This window comes from Humulus lupulus, chromosome 3 (genome assembly GCF_963169125.1).
Source record: "Humulus lupulus chromosome 3, drHumLupu1.1, whole genome shotgun sequence".
Taxonomy (NCBI): Eukaryota; Viridiplantae; Streptophyta; class Magnoliopsida; order Rosales; family Cannabaceae; genus Humulus; species Humulus lupulus.
This window is the reverse complement of record NC_084795.1, coordinates 129,304,501-129,319,690: the sequence shown is the minus strand read 5'-3', so window position 1 is coordinate 129,319,690 and position 15,190 is coordinate 129,304,501. Positions and strand designations below refer to the sequence as shown.

The window sequence follows — 15,190 nt, the reverse complement described above, 5'->3', positions numbered from 1 at the left end:
TCCCTTACTTGGTCCACCCATGATAGACTCAAAATTCTGAAGCTCGTTCATGAGATGCGTCAGACCATAGTTGAGGATTAAGTCGACATGAGACTGCTGGTGAATGGCAGGAAAGCTAGGGAGAGACTGTTGAGGATTAAGCCGACATGAGTTTCCTCATCTATTATTGCTCCATGCAGTTCAACTTCCTAAAAGTAGTTTGTCATTTTGATCAGATGATCGCGAACATGTTGAGAATGGGCCATCCGAGCATTGGCATATTTCTTGGTGGCCTCAAAACGAGTCTGCGCTGACTTGGCACCAAACATGTCTTGGAGCTGATCCATGATTTCGTAGGCCGTCTCGACATTCTCCATCTTTGTCTTGAGAGTATAGATCATACTAGTTAACATGTAGTATTTCGCCTTGTTGTTAGCCGCCTGCCAATGCTCATACTTATCCCTGACAGACTTGGTAGCTCCTTCAGCTAGAACTTCCGGGGATTCCTCAATCATGACGAACTTGGAGTTGTCACCAAACAACACAATGTTGATGTTTTGCTTCCATTTAAGGAATTTTTCTCCAGTGAGTTTCTCCATCGAAAGTTGAGAAAGGATGGGAGTAGACACATCCATAATGATACTACAAATTATCAATAAAATAGAAATCAATCATTTTTTTCTCAATAAAACTTCTATTCACTCTAATTTCAATAAATAGCACAACATATACCAAAATATGTAAGATATGAGAAAAAATACCAAAAATTTCCATATCTCTATTTCTGTAGGTTTTTAACAATTCTATGATACCGTTGTCTCAGTTGGCAAGAGTAAAAAATATCATTAGTTAAATAGAGTTGTAAACTCATTTAATAATGAACACCATTATTAACAACATACTATTCGATCAGAATAAGAAAAAAAAATCTCTTATTTTATGAGCTAGAACCATGGTTTTGATAATCAATATATTTAGTCATAGTAGTCACCGTATGGTGAGTCTAATAGAATTTGACCTATAATTATCTATCTTTCGAAATCTAACCTTGTCAAAATAACTAATGAACACCTTCCGTAGGGAGACGAATCAAAGCGTCTCGAGGCCCCATTAAGTTATTGACCTTGTTAAACCAACGGTGGAGATCGAATATAATTATTAAAATAAGCTCATTATAAAAATAGTATTTGTTATTGTTGATTTTTCAAAAATTAATGACTATGTTTCTCCAAAAAATAAAAAAAATTAAATTTTTAAAACAAAAGTCCTATAATTTCCTATTAATTCTAAAGTGTCACATTGAAACAAAATCAATTAAATTAGAATTAATTTGTTGCTAATCAATATTTAGGTTTAACTAATATAACAAACCTATACAATTAAGTTCAACTCAGGCAAATGGGCATTAACAATTGGGCTTGCATGAAGGAGGGATGGGTATACTTCCATACAAGGTCCAAAAGACAGGAATTTAAACCTTCATTTTATTAATTGTTATTAATTGATTAAGCCCATTATAGTCATGCAAAGCAAATGGTGTTAAGGTTTTATGCCCTAATTAAAACCCAATTTCTTTGTAATCTCATTTATTATCAATAAAAGAATAGAAATCATTTTTTGACTTGGTGAATCACTTTGCTCACATGTTTTATTTTCATGATTATTTGTTTAATATAAACTTCTATTAAATCCCGAGCATATAGCTAATCGTATTAATAGTGATGTAATCACAGTGGAATATAAATATGATTATATGTTCAAAATAAGTTAGTCCTAAGATTAGTCAGGGCACAGGATTTACACTGACTTGCCAATCTACGATATGATCTACTTACACATCATAGTATTATGTTCTTTCTAGAACATTAGCAAAGTAGATAAGATCGGATGTATTTGTTACATCGAACTTGGCCGATATTGACAGTAGAATGGATAAGTAAACATACCGTTATTATCTATTCTAGTCATATCATATATGTTGATCATAGGACAATTCAATCTCAATTATGAGTTGTTAGTATTCTAGCTGATTTTATTATTTGAGTTCTTTAACATGTTCATTACCAGCTTACCCTACGGACTAGCCCATACTTACATATTGGGAAGTCGGTGGTATAATTGAGTGGGAGTGTTAATCATAGATATGAACATCTATAGCTTCTGATGAAGAAGTGAAACGATGGTTTCCTTTTAGATTGGTTCAAGGTGCTAAATGATAGAGTTCTCATTTCAGTAATTAATATTAGTTTACTGAAATATCATTTACAAGGAACTAAGTGTTTTAAGGATAAAACACAATGAGGGGTAAAACAGTATTTTAGTCCCATCTCATTGTAGACTGTCTACAGAGGATTGAGTGACAATTATGTTTGGTAATGATCCAACTATTTCTAAGACCTTGGACCATTAAAACTACTAGACATAGCTACTATTTTTGAGAAAACATACATAAGAAATAATCATAACTTTATTAAAACTCCAAAATAAATATTGTATCAATAACATAAAATTATAAATTTAAAATGTAATATGGCATGGGTACCCATTGTTTATAAAACATAAAATATAACTTTAAATACTATTTGCAGAATTACATCAAAACATAATTTTAAAGACATAAAATAAATAACGCCGTCCTCGATCAACATGTCGTCCATTCATCCTTAACACACAAGCCAAGCTGCCAAGAATCCTTCTGCCTCCATAATCATTTTCCTGCATCACACTAAAAATAAAGGAGTGAGCCTAATGCCGAGCAAGGAAAATCTACTAACACATATAAGCATAAAACTATATCATAAACATATACTAGAAAACATATGACTATAAAAGAAACATATATCATATAGGTTTACAATATTAATGGCCATTAACTCATTAACATGGCATGTGATAAACCATATAGGTCCTCTGTCTACTAATCGAGGTAGGTAGATCACATGGTAGTATATGATAACCCATCTAGGTCCTCTACTAGTCGAGGTAGGGTAAATCATAACTCTAACTCATGAAATGATAAATAATCTTTGGGCTTGCTATCTAAGCAAGTCATATGCCCAAGCGACTAAAAACATGTCATACATATACATATCATTGCATAAACATATCATAATGTAAACATAGCATAACATAAACATATCATAACATAGAAGCATATAAAATCTATCCTATTTTCCTTACCAAAAGCTGGGATATTTGGGAACAAGAACGGGATTTGAAAACTCCTTTAAACCATCAGTAAAATGGTGAGAATCTCTAAAGAATAAAGATGAAAAAGAATACTAAACCATCTAAGAAGAAACTTACCAAGAAGAACCTAATGTTTCATAAACTTAAATACCTAATAAAAAATCATTAACAAGAGTTAGGATCTGAATAAAAGAAAACTTAAGAACCATATAGAACTGAACTTTGGAAAAGGAATACCTTGAATGACCTTATGGATTGGTCTAAACCTCAATACCAAAATCAAACTATTTCTCACTTCCCAAGATTTTATAAAACTTAGAATGATAAAGATTTAACCCAAAACCCAAGTCTATCTCTCTATAGTCACACTAGCACCTTGGAGGCTCTGATCAAATGCTTGAAGAATGAAGAAAATGGCTGAGCACTAGGTCCTATTTACAGAGTTCAAGGAGTGAAACTAACCCTTTTAATTTGAATAAATAAATGATTATAAAATGAAAAATATTTGAATTTTCATTCAACTGACGCCCAGAACTTGGTCAAAATCGTTCAAAGGCAGGTCTAAGTGGTTAAGGGTAATTTTAAAATTCAAAAATCAAACTTTCAAAAATACATACATGGAACCGATATATCGCCCCCCCATAGGCGATTTATCGCCTCCCCCTGTATTCCCGAGCCTCGTTCGATCATTTGTGCAAAGTCGACGTTTTTTCCGTATCTTCCGTAGGCGATATATCAACTCCTATTCTGCGATATATCGGCATACATTGATATATTAAACACGTATTTTCACGTTTTTAACATAACTTAAATTGGATAAACAGCTTTGACTAAGTCATAATATGATCCTAACAGCTGCTGGAAGGTTCTAGAGCTTCTAGATCTTTCTTTTATTAAAACTATCCATCAAAAATACTTAATTCCTTAATAATCATGATTATGACAAGTGTCATGCTCTTAATGATTCTATCTAAACCTTACGTTATAATAAATATATTTCTAGATCCAGCAATATTAATCAAACCTTATGTTATAATTAATATTCTTAAACTATAGGTTAAACTTATAAAATCCATAACTGTTGCTATGAGTTTCCAACTAAGTCCCGACTTGAACCAAAATCCACGGTAACTAGCATACTACTAACTGATACTAACTACTACTACTATCTAGCTAGCTAAGTAAATATTCCGGGACACTACAATTCTCCCCTACTTAAAAGAATTTCGTCCCCGAATTTTACTTACCAAACAATTCCGGATACCGGGCTAACATGTCTTCCTCCAACTGCCACGTTGCCTCCTGTTCTGAACTATTACTCCATAAGATCTTGACTATCGGAATACTCTCAGATCGTAATTCCTTCATCCCTCTATCTAGGATGCTAACCGGTCGTTCCTCGTAACTCAAGTCTTTCTGGAGTGCTATCGTATCGTACTTGAGGATGTGAGATGGGTTTGACACATTTCTACGTAGCATCGAGATGTGTAACACATTATGGGCTAATCTATATGCAACTGTTCCCACCTTGTCCAATATCTTAAAAGGACCTATAAACAGGGGACTAAACTTGCCTTTCTTCCCAAACCACTTCACACCTTTCATAGGAGATATCTTTAAGAAGACTTAATCTCCAACTTTGAATTCAACATCACGCTGCTTGGCATCCGCATAACTTTTCTGTTGGCTCTGAGTAGCGAGCATACGCTTTCTAATCAGCACTACTGCATCCTGAACTTCTCTAACAGCTTCGGGTCCAAGAAGTTGCCTTTCTCCTACCTCGTTCCAATGTAACGACGATCGACACCTCCTTCCATAGAGTTACTCATAGGGTGCCATCCTGATTGTTGACTGGCAGCTATTGTTATAGGAGAATTCTATCAGCAGCAAATACTTACTCCATGATCCTCCGAAATCAAGTACACAAGCGTGCAACATATCCACTAAAATTTGTATGGTATGCTCAGACCAACCATCAGTCTGAGGATGAAATTCCATACTAAGACTTAACTTGGTACCCATGGCTTTCTGCAAGCTTCCCTAAAATATCGATGTAAACATCGATCCTCTATCGGATATTATGGTCTTAGGGATTCCATGCAGTCTTACCATTTCTCTTACATAAACGTCTGCATACTGATCTGCTATGTACGTAGTCTTGAAAGGCAGGAAGTGAGCTGACTTGGTTAGTCTATCTACTACTAACCAAGTCGAGTCATGCTGCATATTTGTTCGTGGTAGTCCTGTCACGAAATCCATGGCTATGTCTTCCCACTTCCATTTTGGAATACTAAGTGGTTGCCATAAGCCTGTAGGGCGCTGATGTTCTGCTTTCACTTGTTGGCATACTAAGCATTTAGACACATACTCTGCTACATCTTTCTTAATTTCTAGCCAGCAATACAATGCTTTAAGGTCGTGAGTCATCTTTGTCGACCTTGGGTGAACTGAGTATGGGGTATTGTGCGCTTCTTCTAAAATCTCCATCTTAATACCATGATTATTCGACATGCATACCTGGTCCTTATATCTCAAGAACCTCTGTCCTGATATAGAGAATTCTGAGGCCTTGCCTTCTTTAACTGCAGCTATGTGAGATACTAATGTGTCATCATGCCCTTGTTCGATCTGTATATCTTCTAATAGACTTGACTGGATGGACAAGTTAGCCAGTTGACCAATGATTACTTCTATTTTGGCATTGATCGGCTCTTGCTGTAGCGACTTTTCTATTCCAGCTAACATTGCTAGACTTCCATAACACTTCCTACTTAGCGCATCAGCAACTAGGTTTGCCTTTCCTGGGTGGTATAGGATTTCGCAGTCATAATCATTCACTAGTTCTAACCACCTGCGCTGCCTCATGTTGAGCACCTTTTGTGTGAAGAAATACTTTAAGCTTTTGTGGTCTGTATAAATCTCACACTGTTCTCCATAAAGATAATGGCACCAGATTTTCAATGCAAAGGCCACCGTTGCCAACTCCATATCATGCGTTGGATAGCGTTGCTCATATTCCTTCAACTGCCTTGAGGCGTTGGCTATTACCTTGTCATTTTGCATCAGCACACAAACCAAACCTTGCTTCGATACATCACAGTGGACTACAAACTTGTCGTTGGGTGTCGGTACACAAAGTACTGGTGCTGAGCATAGCTTATCCTTAAGCAACTGGAAGCTCCCTTCACACTTATCCGTCCAGCTTAACCTCTGCTGTTTCTGGGCCAGGTTGCTGAGCGGAGTGGCTATCTTAGAAAAGCTCTCTACAAACCTCCGATAATAACCTGCTAGACCCAGAAAACTTCTTACCTCTGACGTGTTCTTTGGTCTTGGCCAATTCTTCACAGCTTACCTTAGATGGGTCTACAACAACTCCTTCCTTGGATACTATGTGGCCGAGGAACGCTACTTGCGAAAGCCAAAATTCGCACTTCTTGAACTTGGCGTAAAGTTGATGCTCTTTCAATCGCAACATGGTCATCCTTAAATGTTCCTCGTGCTCGACTTTGTCGTTTGAATACACCAAGATATCGTCAATGAACACTACAACGAATTTTTCCAAATAATCCTTGAAGATCATATTCATTAAATCCGTAAATGCGGCTGAAACGTTGGTAAGACCAAAAGACATAACTAAAAACTCGTAATGCCCATAACGAGTTCTAAAAGCTGTCTTGGGAATATCCTCTTTCTGTACCTTGAGCTGGTGATACCCAGACCATAGATCAATCTTTGAAAACACGGTCGCTCCTCAGAGTTGATCAAACAAGTTGTTAATCCGGGGTTGCAGGTACTTATTCTTAATTGTTACCTTATTCAGCTCGCGGTAATCTATACACATCCGCATACTTCCATCATTCTTCTTAACAATAGAACTGGTGCTCCCCATGGCGAATGTCTCGGCCTAATGAAACCAAAGTCTAAGAGTTCTTGTAGCTGTGTCTTTAACTCCTTGAGTTCAGTAGGTGCCATCCAGTATGGTGCCTTTGAGATAGGTTCGGTACCTGGTACTAGCTCGATTGTGAAGTCAATTTCTCGAGTCGGCGGCAACCCTGGTAAGTCGTCAGGAAATACCTCTAGAAATTCCTTTATGATGTGGACATCTCCAACCTTTAATGGTGTTTCCTTTACCACATCTGTGACGTTGGCTAAGAACGTGTGACATCCTTTCTCTATCATCCTCTAAGCTTTGTGAGATGAAATAAGCAGCATACGTAGACCTAAAACTTTTCCCATAAAGCATAGTCTCTGGCCGTCAGGAGTCTCGAACATCACTTTCTTGCGTTTGCAGTCGATGGTTGTGCCATGCCTTGCTAGCCAATCCATGCCCAGTATCACGTCGAAGTCTTTGATCTTTCTATCAGGTCTCCTTCTAGTTCTACGTCCTCAATTTTGATCGGTACGCCTCGTACTATCCGTGATGATAGGACTATTTCACCCGAAGGCAATTCTGTCACAAGCCTAGTTCTAAATCTTTCTCAAGGTTTGTCAAATTTCTCTATCATTCCTGACGAGATATACGAGTGAGTGGCTCCTGAATCAAATAATACTGAACATACATTATTAAGGATAGGAATATGACCTGCGACCACTTTATTACTAGCTTCAGCTTCTCCCTGGGTCAAGGCAAAGACTCTGGCAGGAACCATCTTGTTGTCCCCTTTCTCTTTTTGCTTGCGTTGTGGACAATCTTTCTTCCGGTGACCTTCCTGACAACAATTGTAGCATCCCTTGGTGTTTGCTCGACACCCACCAGGATGTTTCTTTTGGCACTTAGAGCACTACGGGTATTCTACATAACCCGACTTATTGCCTCCATTGTTTTTCCATGCTCTTTTATCGTTGTTGGACTGCTTATTGTCAGGATGCCTTTTCTTCTGACCATTATTGTTGCTAGGCTGATGGCTATTGTGGTGGTTGTTCCGACCATTCTGAGGTGGACTCCACTGTCTAGACTCAGGCTTACTAGCTTCCTCCTTACTAACATTGCCTGAAGCCTTTCTACTTCTATAGGTGTTTCTAGAACATCGGCATACGTAGTAGTTCCAGGATTTGCTAGCTTAACCCCTAGCTCAATCTTTGGTCTAAGTCCTCTAACGAACTTGGTAACCCTCAGAAATTCAGTTGGAACCAAATCTGGTGCAAACTTGACTAGTCGGTCAAACTGTTGAGCATACTCTGCTACTGTCAAGTTTCCTTGCTTTAGACTAGTGAACTCCTCAACCCTTGTGGCAATGACTGCCGAGTTGTAGTACTTCTTGTGGATCAGTTCCAAAAATCTGGTACATGTCATGGTGGCGATGTTGTGAGTCTGCTGATTTAAGTCCCACCATATTCTAGCATCCTTCTTAAGCAGAGACGAAATGCAGGATATGTGATCCGCGTTGCCGAAATTCATGTGTGCTAGGATCCGCGTTGCCTAAATGCCTCGAAGGGGTCGGTTGTCCCTTCAAAGTTTAGAGCGTGTTGCTTACGAAACCGCTCGTAGATTGGCTCCATTTACTGAGCTGGGTAAGGTGCATAGTTTGCCATTGGCCATCCCCCATAAGGACCTACTTGTTGGGGTGCTTGAGCCATTTGCTGAGGTTGCGGTTGCGGAAGAGGCTGATCTGAGTCTACGACTGAGCCTGTTTTCGCTGTTGCTGCAGTAGTTCCTCCACTTGTTGTCGAAGTCTGACAATTTCTGCAGTGTTGTCAACCAGCGACGGTAGTGCACTTTGGTTAGCAGCAGTAGTGGTAGCACACGCCCCCCTTCTGCGAACTAGAGGCGCTTCATTATTTTTCAGGAGCGACGCTGAACGCATTGGCATTGGTGCATGCAGACCTCATGAGTGACATCTTTAGCCAAGTTCTAACAGTCGAGAAAAACATGTTAGAACTTACCCTAATAGGCTCTAAGGCAATAACTTAATCTAAGCAAACATAACTCAGACCTATTAATTATGATTTCTTATGAAAAATTATATAAGCCTTACTTATCATTAGGGTGTGTTTCTATACTTAGAAAAATAAGCCATCTTTATTATTTTCTAAGTCTGTTTCTAATCATCCTATATGACTTAATTCTCAAGCTCGAAACTCGTCGTTGTTCCAAAGTTAACCATATTGAGGGAGGGTTGGGATCAGTAAAATCGTTCCCACTACTATGGCCCCCTAACTCTCAATATAGGACCTCGGTCCATTGAATTGTATCCACCCTCACTGGACTTGGTCACTATTTATTAAATTTATTATTTATTATGATTGTAAAAAAAAAAATCAAACTCATACATGTCATTCAAAAATAGCAATAATATTTATTTGGAAAAAGGTTTTCACTATGTACAATCATAAATCCAAAGATAATAAATAAAATAAATAAAGAAATAAACTAATCTAAAAATCAGGATCTTTTACATCTGATCCTTCATCTAACATATCTTCATCTATTTCCTCATTATCTTGAGCCTCAAAATTTCCCCGAGGAAGATTTGTAAAGATTCTATGTTTTTTTTTAATAGAACCAGAGGCGTACGAAGGTTCCTTTCTTCTCTCCATGATAAAGAAGAAGAAGGTTACTCGAAAGCCTGCATCAAGATCAAGGAATGAGGAGGCCATTCATGCAACCCCATTGCCTGAATCCTCTATGCAGCATCAACCTAATATACAATCAGAGGATGTCATACCTTCGCTTTCGACGGAAGGAAAGCAGCGGATGAATTCGTTGGGGCCAGCTAAAGATGGCGATCCGCTTCACCTGGTGGACGAAGAGATGGTTATGGATACGGATTCGATTACGGAGAAGGATAACTTTCAAGCTTCTGCTCAATCTCATTGGGCGAATCTCAGAGATAAGCTTCTTATCAATGAGGTGACTAAGCTTCATTATGAGGAACCAATTATGAAAAATGGAAAGAAAGTAGCTCAAATCGATTTGGCTGAGGTTGCAGAACAGGCCCAGAATTGGAACTCAGCTGTGATATGTATGGTTTTGGGTGCCAATCCCCCATTTGCTGTGTTTGAAGGCTTTGTAAAAAGAATTTGGGGTCACCTGGGTATTGAACGGGTCGTGAGGATGCACATGGGTCTCACCATTGTCAAGTTCAATGATGAGGCTACTAGAGATTTTGTTTTGGAGAATGGCATTGTTCAGTTCGACAGGAAGCCAGTTATTGTGCGACCTTGGACTCAAGAACTAGACACCATCAGGTTAGTCCGATCTGTTCCTCTGTGGATCCGTCTGCCAAATCTTGGTCTGTAATATTGGGGGAAAAAATGTCTAAGTGCCTTGGTTAGTACAATTGGAAAACCTATTATGGTGGATAAGTTTACAAAGGATAGGTCTATGATCAGGTTTGCTAGAGTCCTTGTAGAAATGGAGATTACTGATGACCCTCCATTCATCATGCATTTTGTCAATGAGCGTGGAAAAATTCAAGAACAATTTGTGGAATATGAATGGCTTCCCATTAAATGCACGAACTGCAAGGGATTTGGTCATAATGCAGCTGAGTGTAAGAAAACTGATACTAAGGTTTGGGTTACAAAGAGCAAGACAGAACAGGAACTTGCCAGTTCTGTTCCTGTTGTTGCTGTTACCAAGGTCAATGAAGGTGAAACATCTGGTGTTAATGAGGTTCCTAAAGTGGTGGAAACAAAGTAAAATGAAGCTGAGATAGTTATTCGTGAGGCTGCTAACTCTCAAGGTAGTTCACAGGTTCAGATTATGTCTCGTTCTCCGGCTAACAAAGAGAACTGGGAAGTCCCTAAGAAAGTTGGGAACTCTAAGAGTAAAGGCAAGACTGTGAGTATACATTTGGCCAGCAAACAGAACGTGTTTAAGGTTCTTCAAGAACAGGAAACAGGGGAGAAAAATGGGTTATCAATTGGCTCTAACTCTGATGGATTGCTCAAACATTCTTAGCTGGAATGTACGGGGTTTGAATAAGAGAGACAAACAACATGCTATTCTGAGTCTTTATTAGAGAATAAATTAAAGAGAGATAAGGCTCTTGATATGATGTTTAAAGTGTTTGTTGGCTGGGATCACTATTGCAGTACGGTTGCTGAGGGCAGAGTACTGATTCTTTGGAGGAAGTCTTTTGTCAAGGTTGAGGTGTTGCTGGAACACCAGCAATTTTCTCACTGTTTGGTTAAATTTTCTAGCTTATAGCTGGAAATGGTTATCACTTTTGTGTATGGTTTTAGCTTTTTGACTGAGAGGTTGGATATGTGGAGGGGTTTATCTTTCCTTCATATTTCGAACAAGTCGTGGCTGGTTGTGGGAGATTTCAACGCTGTTTTTAATTTTGATGACAGATTGGGAGGAAAGGTGATTAGTGCTAATGAGATTCTTGACTCTACTGCTTGGCTAGCTTGTACTCAGCTAGCTACTCTCAAGTGCATTGGATCTAACTTTACCTGGTCTAATAAACAGGAGGGAGGAGATAGAGTTTATTCTAAAATAGATCATGCTTTTATCAATGAAGAGTGGATAGACTCCTTGCTGAACTCTATTGCAGAGCTTCATTGGGATGTCCATTCTGATCATTGTTTTTTTCTCATTAGGACTCTTAAGATTGGGAATCTGGCCATACGACCTTTTCAATTCTTTAATTGCTAGATTGCACACAGCAGGTTTAAAGAGATAGTTATGGCAAGTTGGCACAAGCCTATGACAGCAGGGGGCTTATTGGGAGTGACTAAGAAACTCCTAAGACTGAAGCATGTCCTGAAAGTGTTTAATAGAAAGGAAATTGGAGATATTGAGCAAGGTTTTCATCATGCTAAAGGTGAATATCAGCTGGCTTTATCTAAAGCTCAAGATCATCCTTTAGATGCTACTGCTCAGGAGGCTGAAAAGAGAGCTGCGATTTGCTATAAAGCTCACTATGCTTGATATAGAAGTTACTTGATTCAGCGCAGCAAGGTTACATGGCTGCAGAAGGGTGATGAAAATAACTCTTATTTTCATGCGAGCATCAAAAAAAGAAGGGAGGAGAATCAGATAGTTTCTTTTATGAATGACCAAGGGGTAATTATTGATGATTATAATGAAGTAGTGCATCACTTCCTAGATCATTTCATAAGTTATATGGGCAGCCACAGTTCTGCTACTGGTTTGGTTAAAACATATTGCATAGGGTTGGGGCCTTGCTTAGATATTGATAAGCAGCTGGGATTTATTAGAGATTTTACAAAAGCTGTTGTTAAGAAAGCTTTGTTTAGTATTCCGGGTATAAAGAGTCCAGGCCTGGATGGTTATAACTCATAATTTTACAAAGTTATGTGGCAGAAAATTGGTGACGAGATTTCAGCGGCTATGCTGGATTTTTTCTCTTCTGGGAGGATACCTGCTGAGCTCAATAAAACAGTATTGGCTTTGGTCCCAAAAACTGATTTCCCTAGCAGGGCGATAGATTATAGACCCATAGCTTGCTGCAATACTCTTTATAAATGCTTTTCTAAAATGCTTTGCAGTAGGCTTTCAAAAGTTCTTCCATCTCTAATTAGTCCCAATCAGGGTGCCTTTATTAGAGGGAGATCATTGGCTCACAATATCCTAATTTTTCAAGATTTGATTAAGAATTACAATAGAAAGAATACTTCCTCGAGATGTGTTTTGAAGATAGATCTAAGTAAGGCCTACGACACAGTTGACTGGGGATTTTTGGAGAGGTTATTAATCAACCTGCGGTTTCCTACCAGATTTATTAATTGGGTGATGGTTTGTCTCAGAGGTACTTCATATGTTCTTATGATGAATGGTAGACTGCAGGGGGGATTTCAGGGAGTTAAGGGGCTTCGTCAAGGAGACCCTATATCTCCATTACTGTTTGTATTAGTAATGGAATATCTCTCTCGGCTGCTTCAACCAGGAGCTATGCAACTTGATTTCCGATTCCACCCTATGTGTAAAAGTCTCAAGATCATCAACTTATGTTTTGCTGATGATTTAGTGATTTTTTGCAAAGCTAACTGTGGCTCTGTTCAGATTATAAAGCAAGTTTTTGATGACTTTTGCAACAGTTCTGGCATGAAGGCCAATCTCAGTAAGTCACAAGTTTTTTTTGGTGGTATTTCAGCTCAAGATAAGGTTCAGTTACAACAGCTGTTACAACTTGAAGAGGGCACCTTTCCCTCAAATATCTTGGGATTCCTATGAGACCTACAAAGTGGAAAGAGGCTGACTGTGGTGAAATTCTTAAAAAAATTAAGCTTAGGCTTCACACTTGGAGGAGTAGACATTTATCATATGCTGGTAGGATTCAGCTCATTTCCTCAGTTCTCTTGGGGCTACGAAACTATTGGATGAATATTTTCTTATTGCCTCAGAGTATAATCAAAGAAGTAGACAAACTTTGTATCTGGTTTCTTTGGGGTAATAATGGTACCAGGAGTAACTTTCATCTCACTTCCTTGTCTACTGTTTGTTTGCCTAAATCTTTTGGAGGATTGGGTTTTGGTGAAGGTTCTAAATGGAACAAGGCTATGCTAGGTAAATACATCTGGGCAATTAGTCATCAGCAGGAGTCTTTATGGGTGAAATGGATTCATTCTGTGTACTTAAAGGGACAAACCTTTTGGCTCTACCAACTTAAGGCTGATACAAGTTGGTATTGGCGAAAAATCTGTCTGTTGCGTAATAATTTTACACAAGAGGATATTCATAAAGCAGGTAGTCAAGGGAGGTTTAAAATTGGGCAGTTATATGCAAGTTTTATTCACCAAACACCTGTCAAATACCAGCAGTTTGTGTGGAGCAGAATGAGTGTTCCCAAGCATAGGTTCATCACTTGGCAAGCTGTGAATTCTAAGCTGTTAACTAGGGATCATTTACTTCGAGTTTTTATGCTTCTTGATTCTACACTTTGCCCGGTCTATGAACAAGTTGATGAGAGCCATAACCATTTGTTTTTTGACTGCTATTTCTCCCAGCAGGTTGTTCATCATTTTCAGGTTTGGATAAACTGTATATGGCCTTTATGTTTCTCTGATTGGACCAGGTGGATTAAAGACATGAGGAAGGGGGTTCGTGCCTCTATAGTGGCGGCTGTATTTTCAGCTACTGTTTATTATCTTTGGCATAATAGGAACACTTGTTTTGTCCATAATTACTCACTTAGTGTCAAAGTTGTCGTTGATATGATCAAAAAAGATATCATGTATAGACTTAGTTGTTTTTCTCATAAGAAACTAAAAGGCATTGAGCTTTTTTATTTGAGAAACGTGGGTTCCATGTAATTTAGCTGAGGTCTGGTCCTTTTTTACTTTGTGAGGTTGTATTGGTTTGTGATTAATAAAGTCTTACTTTCTTGATAAAAAAAAAGTTTCTATGTTTTTGCTCATTAGTGAATTGGAATTCCATCTTAGAGGTGAACCTAAGTATGAGAAAATAATATCTCATAGCTGCTGGTAATTCATCTTCATCATCTATAGTCTCCCATATTTCTTTTAAAGCTGCAATTATAGTAGGATAATCTTTAAAAAGTCTAATCACTAAAACATATTGTTCCGTAGCTCTCATCATAATTTGCTTAGTTGTTTGGAGGTGAACTATCTCCCTGTGGAATAAGAGTAATCTCTGAGTGAATCTTTCTAGCACTCCTACTGTATTCCTTGGCTCTCTAATTCTTTTCAAGGCCTTAATGGCTCAAATATCCTCATAGGTCAAGGCTCCATCCATTCTTAACTGAAAACATAAGGCTAAAATGCTAGCTATACATATAAACATAATAACTATAACATAAACACTTACATTGGCAGTTAGATTTGGAGCTTGAGCGTGTGTATCAAGGAGAAATTAATGCATTTGAACCGTTGCTTTGATACCAACTGTAATGACCCAACTATTTCTAAGACCTTGGACCATTAAAACTACTAGACATAACTACTATTTTTGAGAAAACATACATAAGAAATAATTATAACTTTATTAAAACTCCAAAATAAATATTGTATCAATAACTTAAAATTATAAATTTAAAATGTATTATGGCATGGGTACCCATTGTTTATAAAACATAAAATATAACTTTAAATA

The 15,190-nt window shown here is 38.0% G+C and overlaps 1 protein-coding gene across 1 annotated transcript; it reads left to right on the top strand.

Annotated features, from left to right (window-relative positions):
* The first annotated feature begins 13,308 nt into the window (after nt 1-13,308).
* Nucleotides 13,309-14,391, top strand: LOC133825043 (uncharacterized). Its single transcript, XM_062258042.1, has one exon. It carries the CDS (start codon nt 13,309-13,311, stop codon nt 14,389-14,391), a length of 1,083 nt encoding a protein of 360 aa, XP_062114026.1.
* Nucleotides 14,392-15,190: the final 799 nt, after the last annotated feature.